Below are 18,439 nucleotides of genomic sequence, written 5' to 3'. Positions count from 1 at the left end.
GCCGCTCCCGGCCACCGCAGCCTCAACCTGCTGGGCTCTGGCAATCCTTCCGCCTCAGCCTTCTAAGTAACTGGAACTACAGGCGCGTGCTACCACGCCCGGCTAGTTTTTTTTTTATTTATTGTAGAGATGAGGTCTTGCCAAGTTGCCCAGGCGGGTCTTGAACCCACGGGCTCAGGGGCAATCCACTCACCTCAGCCTCCCAAAGTGCGGGATTCCAAGCTGAGCCACTGAACCCAGCTCCTGCTTTTGTTTGAGTTCCTTTTGGAGCCAGGTGCAGAGGGAATGGCTCCTTCCATGGTTAGGGTTATTAGCATTGCCCTGGAAATGCCTCTGGTGGTCTGGGGTCTCCATTCCTCTTTTGTATCTTGCCTCTGATGTACTTTCTTTTTTTCTTTTTTCTTTGTCCTTAGCCTCAGACTATGGCATGAAACTGCCTATCCTGCGTTCCAACCCTGAGGACCAGATCCTGTATCAAACTGAGCGGTACAATGAGGAAACCTTTGGCTATGAAGTGCCCATCAAGGAAGAGGGGGACTACGTGCTGGTGTTGAAATTTGCTGAGGTCTACTTTGCACAGTCCCAGCAGAAGGTGAGGCCTGGTCAGGCTCTCTGTTGACCAGTGGGACATTGCTACTCTTTGGCAGTGCTCTGCTATGGGGCTAGAGGGTATCCAGAATTTCCTCAGAAGGGAAGAACAGATTAGTTTTGAGGATCAGCTAAATCCCTTCTGCCCCCTAGAGAAGCTGTGTCCCACTCACTGCCTATAATGCTGTACTTGCTTTGGGGGTTGGTGACAGAAAGCAATGCCAGAATCCAGGTTTTTGGCAACTAACTGATCCTGTTAAGGCTCTCCTGGCTACATCCCTCCTTGATTTTCAGCATCTTGTTTTTAGCCTTATTCTTTTTCATTTATTCTTTCCTGTGAATTTCCCTTTTTTCCACGTTGAGCTTTTTGTTTGTATTCTTGGTTCCTTAAGGCCAGTATAAAACTTCCTTGGCAGTGAAGGAACATGGCTTTGATGGGCCCAGGTAAAGGACTCTAGCCACCCTGGAGTATATTTAGACCCATTGTTTCTTAAACTGTTTTTGAACTTGAAGCCCGGGCAGGTGCATGATGTCTTGAAGGAATGTGAAACTGATGGTTTTGACATTATCTCCTTTTCTAATCCTGAAAGGTATTTGATGTACGATTGAATGGCCATGTCGTGGTGAAGGATTTGGATATTTTTGATCGTGTTGGTCACAGCACAGCTCATGATGAAATCATCCCTATGAGCATCAGAAAGGGGAAGCTGAGTGTCCAAGGAGAGGTGTCCACCTTCACAGGGAAACTCTACATTGAATTTGTCAAGGTAACACTCCTATTCTGCTTCACAGCTTAGGGAAGGGCTCAAAAAAATGGGTGCAGGGGAAGATGTTTACTGTGTGGGGTTGACCACTGTTTCCCATTTCCTAGGGGTACTATGACAATCCAAAAGTCTGTGCACTCTACATCATGGCTGGGACAGTGGATGGTAAGTTGTGTTTTGATTTGACCTGCTTTTTTGACTTGGGCTGAAGAATATGGTTAAGGAAGCTCTTGGGAAATAAATTAGCTGATCACTATTTTGAAAACACCTAAAGCGAAATTGTGGGGAATTCAGAGTCAGATAGAAGGGGATGATGGTGCTAGCCACAAGCTTTGGAATAAGGTCTATGTTCGTATCTTGTTGCTGCCATTTAATCAGCTGTTTAGTCTTGTACAGATTCTTTTTTTTGAGTTGGAGTCTCACTCTGTTGCCCAGACTGGAGCGTTCCCGGCCACTGCAGCCTCAACCCACTGGGCTCCGGTGATCCTTCCACCTCAACCTTACAAGTAGCCGAAATTACAGGCACGTGCTACCATGCCTGGCTGATTTTTTGATTTATTGTAGAGATGAGGTCTTGCCAAGTTGCCCAGGTGGGTCTCGAACCCGCGGGCTCAGGAAATCCACTCACCTCAGCCTCCCAAAGCACTCTACAGGCTTTGACCACCGAACCCGACTCAGATTCTTTTAACTTCCCAGTAAATTGGGATTAATAATGGTACCTCTTGGTGTGCCCTGACCCTTGCAGTCTTTTTGAATCACCTAAAACTTATCCTTATTCTGTTTGTTTGACATCTATTTCCGAGAAAAGAAAAGCAAAAGTTGGAGTCCTTTAGGATTTGGTATGCTCTGAAAGATTTCCAGCATTGTTGGACTACACTGGGACAAAACTTTGTTTATATCTCCTTGTTCTTTGCTATATCTCTTTCTCAGGGTTTAAGTTATCCTGGCTGCCAACTTCCCAGGATGATTTTTACAGAGGAAGCTTGTGTCTTAGTGACGTTTCTCTCCTGTCCTACCTTTGTGCCTTTTCCCAGCTCATCTTGAATGCGCTGGGGATCTTATCCTGTTGTCTTGATGCCCCTCTAAATGGTGATATGATGTCTAAGAGAATGTCTTACCACCAAACTGACCTGTGCTCAAGTCTCTAAGGAGGAGTCAGGACAGAGGAGTAGTGTGTGCTGAGAACTCAGAACATTGTGGTTCTGCTTTCTTCAGTTGCTGTGTGAATCAGAAGAGAATGTGGACTTGTAAGAAGGAAGGGGAGGGCTTTGAAAAGGTTACATTTTAGGTGTCAGGTCATTGTCCCTGTCTAATCTGATCCTCTTGGGAACCTGAAGTAGTAGGACAGGAAGAAAAGATAATGAGTTTCCCTGTGGGCAGGGCTTGTGCTACTTTTTAGTTAAATCTAAAGACTAGTTTTTGCACATCTCTCTGCTATTCTGTAGGCTAGAGGCTATATTTCCTATTTCTAGTCCTTCCTGTGGACCCTGGTTAAGTCACAAGAGTCTCTTTATTGTGGCTCATTTGCTACTCATTTCTTTTTTTTGAGTTGGAGTCTCACTCTGTCACCCAGACTGGAGTGCAATGACTACTCCTAGTCACCGCAGCCTCGACCTGCTGGGCTCCAGCGATCCTTCCGCCTCAGCCTTCCACGGAGCTGGAACTACAGGCGCGCACTACCACGCCCGGCTTTTTTTTTTTTTTTTTTTTAATTTCTTGTAGAGATGAGGTCTTGTCAAGTTGCCCAGGGAGGTCACAAACCCGCAGGCTCAGGCAATCCACTCACCTCGGCCTCCCAAAGTGCTGGGATTACAGGCTGAGCCACCGAGCCCGGCCTCATTTGCTACTCTTAAAGGTCTTACTTAAATGCTGTAGGTTTAATTTAACAGGTGTTTTCTTTCTTGTGTTAGATGTACCAAAGCTGCAGCCTCATCCAGGATTGGAGAAGAAAGAAGAGGAAGAAGAAGAAGAAGAGTATGATGAAGGGTCTAATCTCAAAAAACAGACCAATAAGAATCGGGTGCAGTCAGGCCCCCGCACACCCAACCCCTATGCCTCAGACAACAGCAGCCTCATGTTTCCCATCCTGGTGGCCTTTGGAGTCTTCATTCCAACCCTCTTCTGCCTCTGCCGCTTGTGAGAACAAATGACCATCCTGAACAGGGTTGAGGGGATGGGAAAGAAACCAAACATGTTGATTTTGGTTTCTGTATTTTTCACACTGATTAATGAAAACAAAAACAAAACGCAAAAATCAAAGGAGATAAAAAGAGGCGGAGTAAGTAGAGAACAGCCCTCATCTACCACCTAGTCCCACACCTGCTTCAGTTCTAGTCCTTTGTTTGTGGCTGGCCCCCAGCCATCTCTTTCCTTTTGAGGGTACTTAGGGTAAATTGGATCCTTCCTATTCAAGGATCCTCATTTGTATACCTAGTGGAAAGGACTCTGAACTCAGAAGAGTTACAGCTCCATTTTTTTAGGTTAGAAATTAACAGCAGGGAAATGTCATATTATTACCTGAGATGACCAGCACTGGGAGTTGTTCTGAAATTATATCCAGATAAGTTTTCAGATGTTGTAGGGTTGAGAGAGCGTGTGCATGAAGATATATAATTTGTATGATTTTTAAAAAGGAGGATTAAAGAAAGAAGGAAAAGCAAATGCTTCCTTACTTGGAAGCGTTTCTGGATTAATTCAGTGATGATTTTACCTTTAGTGTTTGAGCATTGTCATTGCTTATCTCCCTGACATGTGCCAGTTAGAGGACTGTCTGGTATCCAAGACAATTAGTTTATGTCAGGTCCTCAAATTGCCTCTGACTTGTTACCACAACAGATCATTTTGATTTCAGTGCCTGTTGGGGACTTGATTTTGTCTCAGTTTTTTCCTTAATCTGGCTCATTTGAAATCTCTTCTCTCTCTCAACCATCCTGCTAAGTTATTGCCAAGAAGGGAAGAAGACATTGGGATTTGGGGCTCTCTCTGCTTGAATGTCTTATCCTTGACCACCTCACCTCGTTGGTACCTCCCTCCCTAGATCTCTGAGCCAGCAGCCAGGAGGACCTGACCCAGCAGTTCTTTACTGGCCCCTTTGTAGGGTCTTGCTGCCAGGGGCAGGGATGCTTTCCAGCCTGCAGTAACAGAACACTTGACCTTAAAAGTCTCTTCTGGTCTTTGGATTAGGAAAGGCTTATGTGAGCATAACTTAAGAGCAACCTCAGAGACTTGAGCCCTACTAAGTGACCACTGTTTAAAATGTCTAGTATCTGATGTTCATTTATTCTTATGTCTTCTGTGTCACAGTTCAACCAGTTTTGCCTAGAGCTGCCCTAAGGAACTAGACTGGTTGGCGATATTGGCCCAGTGATGCTTCATATTGATCTTATCGCCCTACTCTTCCTTTCATTTCCCTGTCCAGGTAACAGTCGGGTTCTTGGTGTGATGAGATTGAAGGATTTTCAATCACCCATAGTCCTGGCAGCTCTAAAGATAACCTTAGCATCTAAGTGTCTGTTTTGAATTCCCTGGAAAAATTTTTGCAGGAAATGAAGCTCCCCTAATCCTTTCCTTTCTGGTCACTGTCACCGATTTTCCAGCTAGGGCAACAATGAGGGAGGACCCAGCCAAGCTAAAAGGAAGTGTGTGGATGGGAGACAGCAGGATGAGCTTCAGCTTGGACTGGAGCAGTATAGAATCTCAGGCCAGGCCTATCTTTCTAGAATGTGTTTAATTTTGAGTTTGCCTTATTAGATATGTTTTTAAAAGTTCTATATGTTTGCATTGCTTTTTATGTGACAAAGTAAGTATCTCTTAGGCTCATGACTTGGGTTTTGGATCTTAATGCTTACTCCAGGCCAGCATTTAGTCATTGTAGCCCTTTCTTTTTGTGGTGACTTGGGTCTCAGTACTAGGATATTGAATAAGGCAGCTGGATGGTTGTGGTCTGAGGCTGCAATCAGAGGAATACTTCCTGGAGTGCTTTATAAAACTTCCCTGCTTCTAAAGGATGAGGTACTGTAGCCTTGGTCTTGGGGACCACGTGCCTGAGGCAGTGGACATCCTGACTAATTGGGCTTCTGGCAGTGGCTTTGGTTCCTGTTTCGTCACAATTCCCCAAAGCTATGGGCCACTGCTAGTGGATTAGACAAGATGAAGAAGGAGGATTTGCTGCCTCCATTTTGCCTTGTTTGTTTGTCTGAGTCTCTTTGAGGAAGGAGGATCTCCTGCCTCTACCTCAGCCCATCCCTTTAGTGACTCAGAGTCTCAGAAGGAAACCCTGACTCCTGGGACCATTTCCTAATGGTACTGTAAGCCAAGCAGCTTTGCTTCTGCCTCTGTTTCCAAGCCCATCCCTTTCCCTTGAGCTCAGGGATAGGGATGGGTGCTTTCCTCTCTGGTTGTGTCCAAAAGGAAGGAACAGCTTTCTATTGCTAACAAAAACTAAAGGGGAAGCGAGGAAACAGGAAGAAGTATAGTAGAGGCTGGGGTAGACTCCCCTGGAGCCAAGCCCACCCTGCTAACAAGAGCTCTCTAGGGCTGGCTACAGCTGGCCCGTGATGCTGAACTTGAAAGCTTTTTTTTTTTCCTTTTGGCTCCTCCAAGATATAGGTACATGAAGTTTAGGTTAAAGGGGTGGGATGGGGCACTCTTTATTTTTATTTTTGTATTGTATGTTTCAGAAATTACTCTGTTCATCCTTTGCTTTTTGCACTGTTTTTTCCCCTATCTGTATTTTGAGTTAGTGCTAGGACTTTAGAGGCTGACCATAGGTAATGCATGGGAGGTGATGAGGGTGCCATTTAGGAGGTGGAGGGAAGAGAGGCCTTGACTCTTCTACTGGACCTACACTGTGTCCCAGGTTTTTATTTTTATTTTTAAATTTTTTAAATTTTTAAATTTTTTTGAGTTGGAGTCTCACTCTGTCGCTCAGACTGGAGTGCAGTGGCCGCTCCTGGCCACCGCAGCCTCGACCTGCTGAGCTCCAGCAATCCTGCTGCCTCAGCCTTTCACGTAGCTGGAACTACAGGCATGCGCTACCACGCCCGGCTAATTTTTGATTTATTGTAGAGATGAGGTCTTGCCAAGTTGCCCAGGCAGGTCTCGAACCCGCAGGCTCAGGCAATCCACTCACCTCAGCCTCCCAAAGGCACGGGATTACAGGCTGAGCCACCGAGGCTGGCTTGTGTCCCAGGTTTTTAAATCCCACTGAGCCCAGCTGGCTGGAAACAAGAGCAGACAGTCAGGGTGAAACTTCTTTTTTTGCCAAAACTGGCCTCAGTTGAGTTTTTGGGAGGATGATGCAAAGATGTCTGCTGGGGAGATGGGTTGAGAGTCTACTCTCTGATTTGGTTCGAGGCCAGTCAGTCTCTAATCAGATGTTTTTGGGTTTCCTTCATGCTTACTGAAACATTGTGCCAAGAAACTATCTGTGGGATTCATGTCCCCTAAACCAGGTCCGTTTTTCTGAAAAATCTCCACTGTTGAGGAGAGGCTGCTCAGTGGATAGCCTGAGTTCTGGTGACTTGAAAGATAGTTATCTTCAAGTGTCAGTGGTGTTAGAGATTAGCCCCTACCTGCAGGGTCACATGTTTGAGAGTGTGATCATGTTCTCTTGCTCCCAGTGCCTAAGAGATACTGGGATCACTTTGGAGGGTGCTTAGGCTTTGATGAGATGGGGTGAAGTTTGAGTGAAGTTTACCTCCCCCTTTATGTGCCTGGGAACTGTTTGGTCCAGTTTCAGAATTGTGGTTTAACTTTATCTTTTGGGAGAAGCTTCTGTTTTAAGGAATTTCTCTTCCTTCTTAGCGTCTAGCCTCTTCTGGAAAGGTCTGGCCATGGCTTCTAGAATCTCAGCTGAGAACTTCAGAAAACAGCAGCAGTATTTTCCTTTTCCTAGCGCTAACATCCCTTTTCCTAGAAATCAGCTCACCTTAGAAAGCCCAGGGAAAGAATCAGCAGGTTCTCTACCCTCCCTGGGGGTTGGGGAAGGACCCACCCCGGTCAGCACAGTGCCTTTTCCTCTCCTGCTCTGAGCCAGGGTGGGCATTCCCTCTAGATTCAGGTCTGAGCAGGGGTCCTACTGTCCCTGCCATGGGGCTGCTTTCTCATCCCTTCCTCCTCTCCCCTTTGCTGGCCTACTCTGACATAATTCAAGTGTATTTTTGCCTTGAGGACCCTCAATGGCCTCAAGTGGCAACAGGTAATATTGTTCTCCGTGCCTCTGCAGAAGAACCTAGGAGAACAGGTGAGCTTTTCAAAGTGAGAGACTATTAGATGCTCCTGTTTTTTAAAAAAGGCAGGGTGGGAAGGTATGCTTTGAGCCTCCTGCTGTGGCCCCCGAGGAAGGAGTCTGGGGTAAGGCTAAGAAATAGTGCACTGAAGCAGAACTAGAAACATCCAGAATCTGTTGAGAAATCTCAGAAGAAATCTACTACTCTTCTATGGAACGATATAATTAAGGATCAAAGAGCTCTAAGAAAATTGCAAAGAAGCCTTAATGTTCAAGCTTCAGAGACATCAGAGCAATTTTTCCCTTTCAGTCAGAGCTAAGACTTTCTGTTTTTAGACCTCTCTGGGTCATGAGGGCTAGATTTCCTCATTTTGTCTTAAGACTAGATTGGTACCAGTGGGTCAGCTGCCCAGTGAGGGCAGGTTTCTTCTTTGCACATGTGTGGCTTGCTGCTAGTCTGGTTTGTTCTCCTGAGCTGCCTTTTGTCTAGCTTGCTTTGGGTGACCAAATCATCTAGATAAGAGCAGGTGATTAGGGGACTAGCTGGATTGGCAGAAAAAGATCAGGATGGGTCTCTTGGTATGAATTCCCCCCAGGAGTATAAAAACAAGGAGCCAAGATTGTGCTGGCAGCCAGAGAAACAGTAGTGCCTGTTTGAGTTGGCAGAGAAGGCCTTGGCACCTCTCACATCCAGGCAGTCTTGTGAGGTGGGGGCACATAGCACTGGGGAAAGCAGTACTCCATTCTCACTTCTATTTTGAGCTTCAGTGCTTTATTTCAGTATGAGAAAAACAACAACAAACTGAAGTGTGCTTTCCGTACTTTTAAAGGACAACTGTCGGGAAAGTCGAGCTGAGTTGCCAGGTGGGAGGGGAGAGTTGGCAGGGAGAGACATTCTTGACTCCTCTCTTCCCTGGTGTGTCATGATCCAGGGAATGAAAAGAAATTTGACCCTGGTTTAGCTCCCTTCTTGGATTTAAGGAATGTTACCTTTTCCTTCCACGAAGTTCTCCCAGACTAGGACCAACTGCCCATTCCGAGCCCAGGGCAGCTTCTTTAACCGTTATTGGCCTAACCAGGCTTCCCTGCCACACCCCCCGACACACACACATTGGGCCTGGCTATTCTATACCAAGTACTGGGGAAAAAAAACATCAAGTTCTTAGTAGCCCTTATAGCTCCTACTCTAGTTTCCCATCCTCTCTCTGTGGAGGCCAAACCAACTGTTTGTAGCCATATCACACATTTACAGCAGCACAGTGAGAAGTAATCAAGGGGCTTTGAACCTGGCTGGCCGGGGAAGCTGTAGGGGTGGATAGAGTTGGCTTTCCTTCTAGGCTGTCTCCATCTGTCTCTACCCTTTCCGTGCCCTACCCCACTCCCACCAAAAAGTAAAAAATCAGGATGTTTTTCACTGTCCATTGCTTTGTGTTTTAATAAACAATTTGCAGTGACACTCTGTGTTGGATTGAGTTTGAACTTGATCGCAAAGAGGTTAAGTGATGGGCTGGGAAAAGGGAGACCGTGGCTGTGAAGAGTTATCCTTATGACAAGGCAGGGAATTGTTATCCATTTAGCTCTCTCTTGCCTTTTTCTCTGGGATATTTGGCTAAGGGAATAATTCTGTAAAACCCTTCCTGGTTATTTGGATCAGAAGTACATTCAAGGAAAACATTATTTTGTTTTGTTTCCACTGCAACAACTAGGCCCTGACTGCCCCACTCCTAAGGCACACTGGACCTGTAGCTGCCTGTTCTCACCATTCTCTTGCCCCTAAGCCAAGCTATAAGATATTTTTCTCAGCTGGGTTCAGTGGCTCAGCCTGTAATCCCACGCCTTTGGGAGGCTGAGGTGAGAGGATTGCTTGAGCCCGCGGGTTCGAGACCTGCCTGGGCAGCGAGATCTCATCTCTACAATAAATCAAAAAATCAGCTGGGTGTGGTAGTGCATGCCTGTAATTCCGGCTACTTAGAAGGCTGAGGCAGAAGGATTGCCGGAGCCCAGCAGGTCGAGGCTGCAGTGGCCGGGAGCGGCCACTTCACTCCGGTCTGGGCGACAGAGTGAGACTCCAACTCAAAAAAAAAAAAAAAAAAAAAGATTTTTCTCTGCTTGCTCCTCTGGTGTGGTATCAGGGTTGAGTATGGGGGGGGGGGCAAAAAAAACCCCAGGATTTATTTTAAAAATTATGAATCTTTTACATGTTTAAACTTCAGTCACCTTCAAAGTATTCTCCATTTGATGCAATACACCTATTGAGATGCTTTTTCCACTGTTCAAAACAGTTTTTTGAACTTACCAATTTTGATGCCTTTTAGTGCTTCTGCCACGTTTTTTTGTTGTTGTTTTCACTTCTACATTGGCAAAGTGTTTCCCTTTGAGGACTTTTTTCATCCCAGGAAACAAAAAAATGTCTCTCAGGATGAGGTCAGGTGGGGCATGGAGGTCATGCTGCTGAACACAGCACGGTATGGGCAGGTGCACTCAGAAATCACCCATCATGAAATGGGCAAATGCATTGTGAAAGAAGCTTAAAAAAAAAAAAAAAAGAACTGAAGTGGAAAGTAGCCTCTCACAACAATGCTAGCTAGTACGCTGATGCTGATGGGTTCATAGAACAATTACCTGGCAGGGGAAGCTGGTACTACAAGGGGCCCCACCCTGCAAAAAATAATTTTAGGAGGAATTCCCCCTCATACATTGGGAAGAGCAGAATGTGGGATTTTTTTTCCTATAATTTATCAGCCATGTTTTACAGCTGAGAAACATTGAGGCTCAAAAAAAGTTGAGTAATATACCCAAGACTAGTTGTCAAGCCAGGATTCACATCCAGTCTGTGTGCCATCAAAGCCCATACTCTTTCTAAGGCTGTAAAAATAATTATAGCAGCCGGGCTTGGTGGCTCAGCCTGTAATCCTGTGCTTTGGGAAGCTGAGGTGAGTGGATTGCCCGAGCCCGCGGGTTTGAGACCCACCTGGGCAACTTGGCATGACCTCATCTCTACAATAAATCAAAAAATTAGCCGGGCATGGTAGCATGTGCCTGTAGGTCCAGCTACTTGGAAGGCTGAGGTGGAAGGATCACTGGAGCCCAGCAGGTCGAGGCTGTGGTGGCCGGGAGCAGCCACTGCACTCCAGTCTGGGTGACAGAGTGAGACTCCAACTCAAAAATAATAATTATAGCTATCCATTACTGAGGCCTTCAAATGGGCTAGGCACAATGCCAAGCACTTTACTGATGTTATCTCTGTTTAATCTTCAGCATACCAGTTGGTATTACCCTCTAAGAGATGAAGTGACTTGCCAAGGCCACACAACCAGCAAAAAGCAGAGCTGGGATTTTAAGCCAAGACTCTTGTGTTCAATCATGATTCTCTGCTGCCTTCCATTTCCCTATGATGCTTTGTGACGGCTCCAGAGCCTACCTGCAGTGGAATAGAGACTGTTGGCTTGCTGGGTAGGGGAGTGAGGGGAGAGGAATTTGACCTACTTCCCTCGGTTATCCTTTGAAGGGCAGAATTTACTGCTCAGCTCCAAGAAAGACCAGTATTGATGGTGTCTGTTCTCAAGACCCAAATAAGCCAGAAGACCTACAGAGCCTATTTCTTAGGTTGAGCCCACCCATAACTGGAGTTCTTTACTAACTCAGATTTAGCTGTTACTATTTCAAGTAGCTTTGTGCAAGCTGCCAAATAGGGAAGAGGCCTGAAGAACTCCTGCTCTGGGGAGTTGCATGGAGGGAAATAGTCTGACAGAGGTGTTGGGCCAAGTACCGGGGTTGGGTTGGACCACTCTGTGGGTCCAGATCTTAATCTTTAAGGAAATTAGGTTCCTGGTTGGCTGGAGCTGGTGTCAGGCCTTTCTCCATAGTTAGTACTCCCCTCTCCCATAGAGGAAGAGAGATGACTGGAAAGTTTGTTGCTGTTGCAGTGGTGAGAGGGTCAAGGCAGAAAGGGAGCAGGTCATGGGAGTCCTGAAACAGGCTTGCTTCTGCTTTCCAGAAATCTGGGGCGATAGACATCTTGCTGTGGTACTCTAGCCCAAGAGTCTTAGTTCTGTTTGTTTCTAACCATTTATATTAGTAAAAAGTAACTCCATTTGCTTTTTGGCTCAGACCTTGTATGACGACTGGCGCTCTCGAGTTTATTCACTGCTTCTGAACCCATATGTTGCTTCCTCAAGGCTGTGCCCCCAGCTTTGACTTGACTGTGCTTTTCAGTCACTGCTCTGTCCCATCCAGTTCCATGGCTTCTCCATGCCCAGTGTTCCTGCCCTCAACAGAGGGGTCCTGGAGAAAGAGGTCACTTATGTGACTAGCATAGTGCTTTTTGTTGCTGTTTTGCATCTCCTCTTCACAACATCCCTAGGAAAGACGTGATAAATCTGACTTATAAATGAGGAAAAAAGGCCTCAGAGGGGAGAGATGACCTGCCCAAAGTCACATAGCTGGTAAGTGGCAGAGTGAGGACTGGAACCCAATCCTGTTTGGCCCCAAAATCGGTGCTCTTAATGCCATAGTATACAGTTTTTAAAAAGGAACCTTTTGATGATTTCAGAAGCTATGCTTATGCGGGGATTTGTTCTTCCTCTGAAAAACAACATAAACTTTTAAGACTTAGTGATATAAGAATATATAATAAATAAATACATATATTTATTTATTTTTTAAGTCGGAGTCTCACTCTGTCGCCCAGACTGGAGTGCAGTGGCACACTTGGCCACCATAGCCTCGACCTGGGCTCAGGTGATCCTTTTGCCTCAGCCTTCCAAGTAGCTAGAACTATAGGCACGTGCCACCATTCCTGGCTAATTTTTTGATTTATTGTAGAGATGAGGTCTCGCCAAGTTGCCCAGGCTGGTCTCAAACCTGTGGGCTCAGGCAGTCCTCTCACCTTGGCCTCCCAAAGTGCTAGGATTATAGGCATGAGCCTATTTACCTGACCAGTAAATATATTTTTTAAAAATTATATAAAGTACAAAATGTGAAAAATCATTTTTGTCTTTATCCCTGATATCTAAAGGATAATACAGGTGACAGTTTTGAGTGTAGCTTTCATTTTATTTGTATTTATACACATATGTACATGTATAGTCTTTTTAAACATATGGGTACATACTGTATATACCACTCTGCACCTTGCTTGTTTTCTTTTTTTTTTTTGAGTTGGAGTCTCACTCTGTCGCCCATGCTAGATTGCAGTGACACACTTATGGCCACAACCACAACAGCCTCAACCTGCTGGGCTCAGGTGATCCTTCTGCTCAGCCTTCCAAGTAGCTGGAATCACAGGTGTGCACCACTACACCCAGCTAATTTTTGATTTATCGTAGAGATGAGGTCTCGCCAAGTTGTCCAGGTCTCGAACCCCTGAGCTCAGGCAATCCTCTTACCTCAGCTTCCCAAAATGCTGGGATTACAGGTGTGAGCTACTGCACCTGGCTTGTACATTGCTTTTTCCTTAGTATGTCTTAGAGAGTTTGGACATATAGCTAGGTCAGTACACAGAGATTTTCCTCAGTCTCAAGGACGGTACGATATTTTATGATTAGATCGTAACTTTTTGTTTTTTTTTTTTGAGTGGGAGTCTCACTCTTGACCAGGCTGGAGTGTAGTGGCACAATTGCGGACACTACAGTCTTGACCTGCTGGGCTCAGGCTATCCTTCCGCCTCAGCCTTCCAAGTAGCTGGAACCACAGGTGCACGCTACCACGCCTGGCTTATTTTTTTTATTTATTGTAGAAACGAAGTCTCACCAAGTTTTCTAGGCTGGTCTTGAACCTCTGAGCTCAGGCAGTCCTTTCGTTTCGGCCCCCCAAAGTGCTGGGATTACAGGCTTGGGCCACCATGCCTGGTTTGTACCTTGTTTTTTACTTCGTATGTCTTAGAGAGTTTGGACATATAGCTAGGTCAGCTCACAGAGATTTTTCTCAGTCTCAGGGGCTGCACAGTATTTTGATTAGATTGTAACTTATGTTACCGATCCCTTATTGATGAACATTAAGACAGTGCTCATTTTTTTGCCAATACAAACTGCCACAACATGCTCATACATACATTCTTTGTGGATATGTGCAAGTGTTTATTTAGAATTCATTTAAGGAATTACTGGATCAAATAAGATATGTATTTAAGATTTTGAAAGTATTGCCCTTCAGGAGCTATATGAATTTTCACTCACCAATTTTGTGCTGTGACTTTAGAATATGCCAAACAGCTTTTCTGGAAGCAGGAGGGGTATAAATAATAAATTAATGCTTTTTAAAAACAGCCTTCAGCCAGGGAGTGACTTCCGTACTAGGGGAATCATTAGCTCTCAGTCCCAGATCGAGGCATGCCTCCAGTGCCAGCATGTCTTGCTGATTCAATGTATGCCATCTCTAAGGAGGCAGCAAAGGGAGGACTGCAACTTCCCAGTCTCAGAAGAAAAAAGCCTGCTGATGTCTTGCTTACTCTGGTTGCACCAACTCCGGACTCCACCTGCCTGGCTACTCTGGGACTGCCTTGGAAAACAGCCTCTGTCACACCTCTTACAGGAAGGGAAACAACCAGCTGGAGGGACTCAGCACCCAGCTGGTGTGAAACAGAGGCTAGTTCTGTCCAGATTTCTCAGAGAAACTGGGAGGTTACTACTTAATGGTTACTAGTTTCCTTCTTCCCCCAAATAGGGTGTGAGCATGTGTAATTTTCAAAAAACATTAAAAAAAAATTTTTTTTTTGAGTTGGAGTCTCACTCTGTCGCCCAGACTGGAGTGCAGTGGCCGCTTCCGGCCACTGCAGCCTCGGCCTGCTGGGCTCCGGCAATCCTTCCTCAGCCTTCCAAGTAGCTGGAACTACAGGCGCACGCTACCACGCCTGGCTCATTATGATTTATTGTAGAGATGAGGGCTCGCCAAGTTGCCCAGGCAGGTCTCGAACCCACAGGCTCAGGCAATCCCCTCACCTCAGCCTCCCAAAGGCACGGGATTACAGGCTGAGCCACCGAGCCTGGCTACCATTTTTCAAAAGCCTTTTAATATAGCTCAGAAAAATTTGGTGAGGAGAAGGCAGGTCGGAGGTTACAGCCCTTCTAAAAATGAAATTATTTGTGTTTTCTTTTTTAGTGTTTTCCTTTCTCCTAAAGACACAGTCTTTTTTTTTTGGACAGTGTGATTCACCCAGGCTGGAATGCAGTAGATCATGGTTTACTGTGTGATCATGGCCTACTGCAGCCTCTAATTCCTGAGCTCAAGTGATCCTCTTGCCTCAGCCTTCTGAGTAGCTGGGACTTCAGGTGTGCGCCACCACGCCTGGCTAGTTTTTTATTTTTTGTAGATATGGGGTCTCACGATATTGCCCATGCTAGTCTCCTAGAACTCCTGGCCTTCCAGAGCACTAGGATAACAGGCATGAGCCACTGTGCCCAGCCATCTATTCCTTTTAACCACAGTTCATAAGTAGTGACCAGAGAGAGTATAGGTCCTGACTCCCTCATGTGGCAGTATTTATTTATTTTTAAGACAGAAAAGGTTAAGTTTGAAGTTGCTTTTAAATTTTATTTTATTTTATTTTATTTTATTTTTGAATCGGGGTTTCACTCTGTCACCCAGGCTGGAGTGCAGTGGCACACTCATGGCCACCACAGCCTTGACCTGCTGGTCTCAGGCAATCCTTCCACCTCAGCCTTCCAAGTAGCTGGAACTACAAGTGTGTGCCACCACACCCAGCTAATTTTTAATTTTTGTTGTAGAGACAAGGTCTCACCAAGTTGCCCAGGCTGATCTCGAACCCCTGGGCTCAGGCAATCCTCTCGCTTCTGGCCTCCCAAAGTGCTGGGATTACAGGCATGAGCCACCACACCCGGCGCTTTTAAAATTTTAAAAGAAAATAAGGCTACTTTGGCATAGAGTCTGCCTTCCAGGCACAGATCCAAAGATACTTTCTTTTAAAAAAAAATATACAAGCTGGGGTCGGTTGCTCAGCCTGTAATCCTGCGCCTTTGGGAGGCTGAGGTGAGTGGATTGCCTGAGCCCGCGTGTTCAAGACCTCCCTGGGCAACTTGGCAAGACCTCATCTCTACAATAAATAAAAAATTAGCCGGGTATGGTAGCGCGCGCCTATAGTTCCAGCTACTTGGAAGGCTGAGGCAGAAGGATTGCCGGAGCCCAGCAGGTCGAGGCTGCGGTGGCCGGCAGTGGCCACTGCACTCCAGTCTGGGCGACAGAGTGAGACTCCAACTCAGAAAAAAAAAAAAAATATATATATATACAACCAACCCATGATCACATGCTTGTGATAAAATAGTACAGAAGTAGCTCTAAATAGTGTCAGAAATGAATATGTTCCCTTTAGCCCTTTCGTATACTCTCCTCCCCAGAGGTAATCAAGGTTAATGTTTTAATACATATCCATACCTCTTCCTTTACAGTTAAAAATTCACAGCTTTATACTTTTATTTTAATGGGATTCTATGCTTTGCTTTTTGCCCATTTAATATATCTTTGACATCTTTCCATATCGGTATATATATCTCAATCTCATTTAACAGCTGTATAACATGAATGGATAGAACTAATTTGTCAGTGTTACAAATGGACCTGCAGTAAACATCTTTGTACATACATGTAGACTAAATTCCTGGATGTGGAATTGTAGGTAAAGGGGTTGCATTTGCCATCATCCCTAGAAAGAAAAAAGCCAGGATCCAGGTAATTCTAGCTCTGCTGCTGGGAAAACAAAGGTTGAATAAGCAGGTATGTGGGAAATGGCTCCATGCTAAACCACCTTCTTGGTGAGTCACAAGTAGTGCATTGAAAGTTCAGGCCAGGCTTGGTTGGCTCAGCCTGTAATCCCAGCACTCTGGGAGGCTGAGGTGAGTGAATTGCATGAGCCCATGGGTTCGAGACCAGCCCGGGCAACTTGGTGAGACCGCCTCTCTACAATTAAAAAAAAAAAATTAGCCAGGCATGGTAGCATGTGCCTGTAGTTTTGGCTACTTGGAAGGCTGAGGCGGAAGGATCGCAGGAGCCCAGTAGGTCGACGCTGGGGTGGCCGTGAGTGTGCTATTGCACTCCAGGTTGGGCCACTAAGACTCCAACTAAAAAAAAAAGTTCTGAAGCCGGGCTCAGTGGCTCAGCCTGTAATCCCAGCGCTTTGGGAGGTTGAGGTGAGGGGATTGCCTGAGCCCGTGCGTTTGAGACCCGCCTGGGCAACTTGGCCAGACCTCTTCTCTACAATAAATCAAAAATTAGCCAGGTGTGGTAGCCTGCGCCTGTAGTTCCAGCTACTTGGAAGGCTGAGGAGGATTGCCGGAGCCCAGCAGGTAGAGGCTGCGGTGACTGGGAGCGGCCACTGCACTCCAGTCTGGGGGACAGAGTGAGACTCCACCGAAAAACAAAAAAACAAAAAAACTCTCTCTAAACAGTTTGGTAGGTGGCCACCATTTGCTAATCTCTCAAAGACATTGAACAGCATTTTAGGTAGCAACTTGACCACATACTGTGCCATACAGCTGGGCAACTGGAGTGGAGTTAGGTTTGGGCTTTGTGTAGGAACTAGGAGGGACCTGTCAGCCTCCCTTAAGCCCCTCACATCAGGTAAGAGGGACCCAGGGAAGACCGGCATAAATCAGTTTTGAGGCTATGGGGGAGGGGTGAAATTTCACTCTAGCCTCTGTCTGGCTGAGAGGTGACATCTGACTTAGCAGACACACTGTGCATCAGTCAGGGCCAGGCCTCCACTAAAGAGTGTAGATCCAGAATCCCTAGAGAAGGAGCCCCTTGGGGTATAAGAAGACAGCACCCTCATCCAGTTAATTGGTGAAATCATGGTTAACTTCCAAGTGTAGATGTCCACTCTGAGGCCTCTTCCAGAACCCCCAGGCCCCTAAAGCCAAATCCGAACAAACTATTCCCGGGTGCTCTTGTAGTATCCTTGCTGTACCCTTAGAGCACAAAGCCTAGTTTTGTCTTCCGGGTCATATTTACTTGGTTGTGAAGAGGAAGGGTTACGAAATGAATTATGTGCTTCACAGTCTTCCCTAATAAAGCGGGAGCTCCTCCATAGCGGGGATACTGTTCAGGCTATCACTCATTCATTCATTCAGTCGTTATTGAGCACCTACCGTGTATCAGGTATTAGCTAAACTGCTGGGAATACAGTGGTAAGGCAGCCTCAATCCCTGCCCTCCTTCTTATGTCCTGGAGTGCCAACGTCTAGCCCAAGTCCTGGCACAGTAGGGCTTAGGGATGTCAATCTAATGGGAAAGCTTGTCTTGAAGCTGCCTTTGCATAGCAAGCGTTGTTCTAACTTACAAACTGTTCTAAATATGTTCATAAACAGTGTCTCAAGTTGCACTTTCCACAGTTTATGACATCCATTTGACTGTAAGACACATACTTTAAAACTTCTGGAGCGATCTCGGGGGCCCGACGGAGAACGTGGGGTACCGAGGTGGCAGGGGCGGCCCCTCGCAAGCCCAAAGTCGGGCGGGAGCCGCCGCGCCGCCGCCCTCGGGCCCTTCCCCGCAGCCCCGCCCGCCCAGGTGCCGCCCAGCCCCGCCCCCGCTCTCCATAGTTACGGCGCGGTGGAGGCGGCGGCCATCTTGGCTGCGGAGCGATGAACGGGGCCAACCCGAAGGCTGCGGCCGCGGGGTCGGCTGCGGGGCCCGGGGGGCTGGTGACTGCAAAGGAGGAGAAGAAGGCGGGCGGCGGCGTCCTGAACCGGCTCAAGGCACGGCGGCAGGCGCCCCAGCACGCGGCCGGCGAGGGCGTCGGGGCCGCGGTCACGGAGCAGGAGCTGCTGGCTCTGGACGCCATCCGGCCCGAGCACGTCCTGCGCCTCAGCCGAGTCACCGAGAGTGAGTGCCGGGCTGCCCCGCCGGCC

General features: G+C 46.6%; 2 protein-coding genes across 3 annotated transcripts in view; both read left to right on the top strand.

The window, feature by feature from the left end:
* The first annotated feature begins 317 nt into the window (after positions 1 to 317).
* On the top strand, positions 318 to 4,879 carry MLEC (malectin). 2 transcript variants are annotated; one of them, XM_021706701.1, is made up of 4 exons: positions 318 to 592; positions 1,179 to 1,355; positions 1,460 to 1,517; positions 3,263 to 4,879. In XM_021706701.1, the coding sequence occupies exons 1-4, from the start codon at positions 428 to 430 to the stop codon at positions 3,490 to 3,492; spliced, it is 630 nt and encodes a 209-aa protein (XP_021562376.1). In that variant the 5' UTR covers positions 318 to 427; the 3' UTR covers positions 3,493 to 4,879. The 2 variants fall into 2 exon arrangements, with proteins under 2 accessions (XP_021562376.1, XP_021562377.1); XM_021706702.1 differs by lacking the exon at positions 1,460 to 1,517 and having other exon boundaries at positions 412 to 592.
* A 13,259-nt stretch (positions 4,880 to 18,138) lies between these two features.
* UNC119B (unc-119 lipid binding chaperone B) overlaps positions 18,139 to 18,439 on the top strand; it is a 9,941-nt gene continuing 9,640 nt past the window's right edge. The window contains exon 1 of the mRNA XM_008073553.2: positions 18,139 to 18,413. Coding sequence (XP_008071744.1) covers positions 18,173 to 18,413 — 241 coding nt within the window. The 5' untranslated portion in view covers positions 18,139 to 18,172. The remainder of the gene's footprint in view (positions 18,414 to 18,439) is intronic.

This window comes from Carlito syrichta, unplaced genomic scaffold, assembly GCF_000164805.1.
Source record: "Carlito syrichta isolate Samal-C Ts95f unplaced genomic scaffold, Tarsius_syrichta-2.0.1 Scaffold315943, whole genome shotgun sequence".
In the NCBI taxonomy this organism is placed as follows: Eukaryota; Metazoa; Chordata; class Mammalia; order Primates; family Tarsiidae; genus Carlito; species Carlito syrichta.
Note: the sequence above shows the minus strand (reverse complement) of the source record. Positions and strands in the feature narration are given on the sequence as shown.

Excerpts from the sequence above, each read along its gene's own strand:
- MLEC (XM_021706701.1), top strand. The coding sequence starts at position 428 with ATGAAACTGCCTATCCTGCGTTCCAACCCTGAGGACCAGATCCTGTAT. Across the intron at positions 1,356-1,459 it reads TCTACATTGAATTTGTCAAG|GGGTACTATGACAATCCAAA; the intron begins GTAACACTCCTA and ends CCCATTTCCTAG. Across the intron at positions 1,518-3,262 it reads CATGGCTGGGACAGTGGATG|ATGTACCAAAGCTGCAGCCT; the intron begins GTAAGTTGTGTT and ends TTCTTGTGTTAG.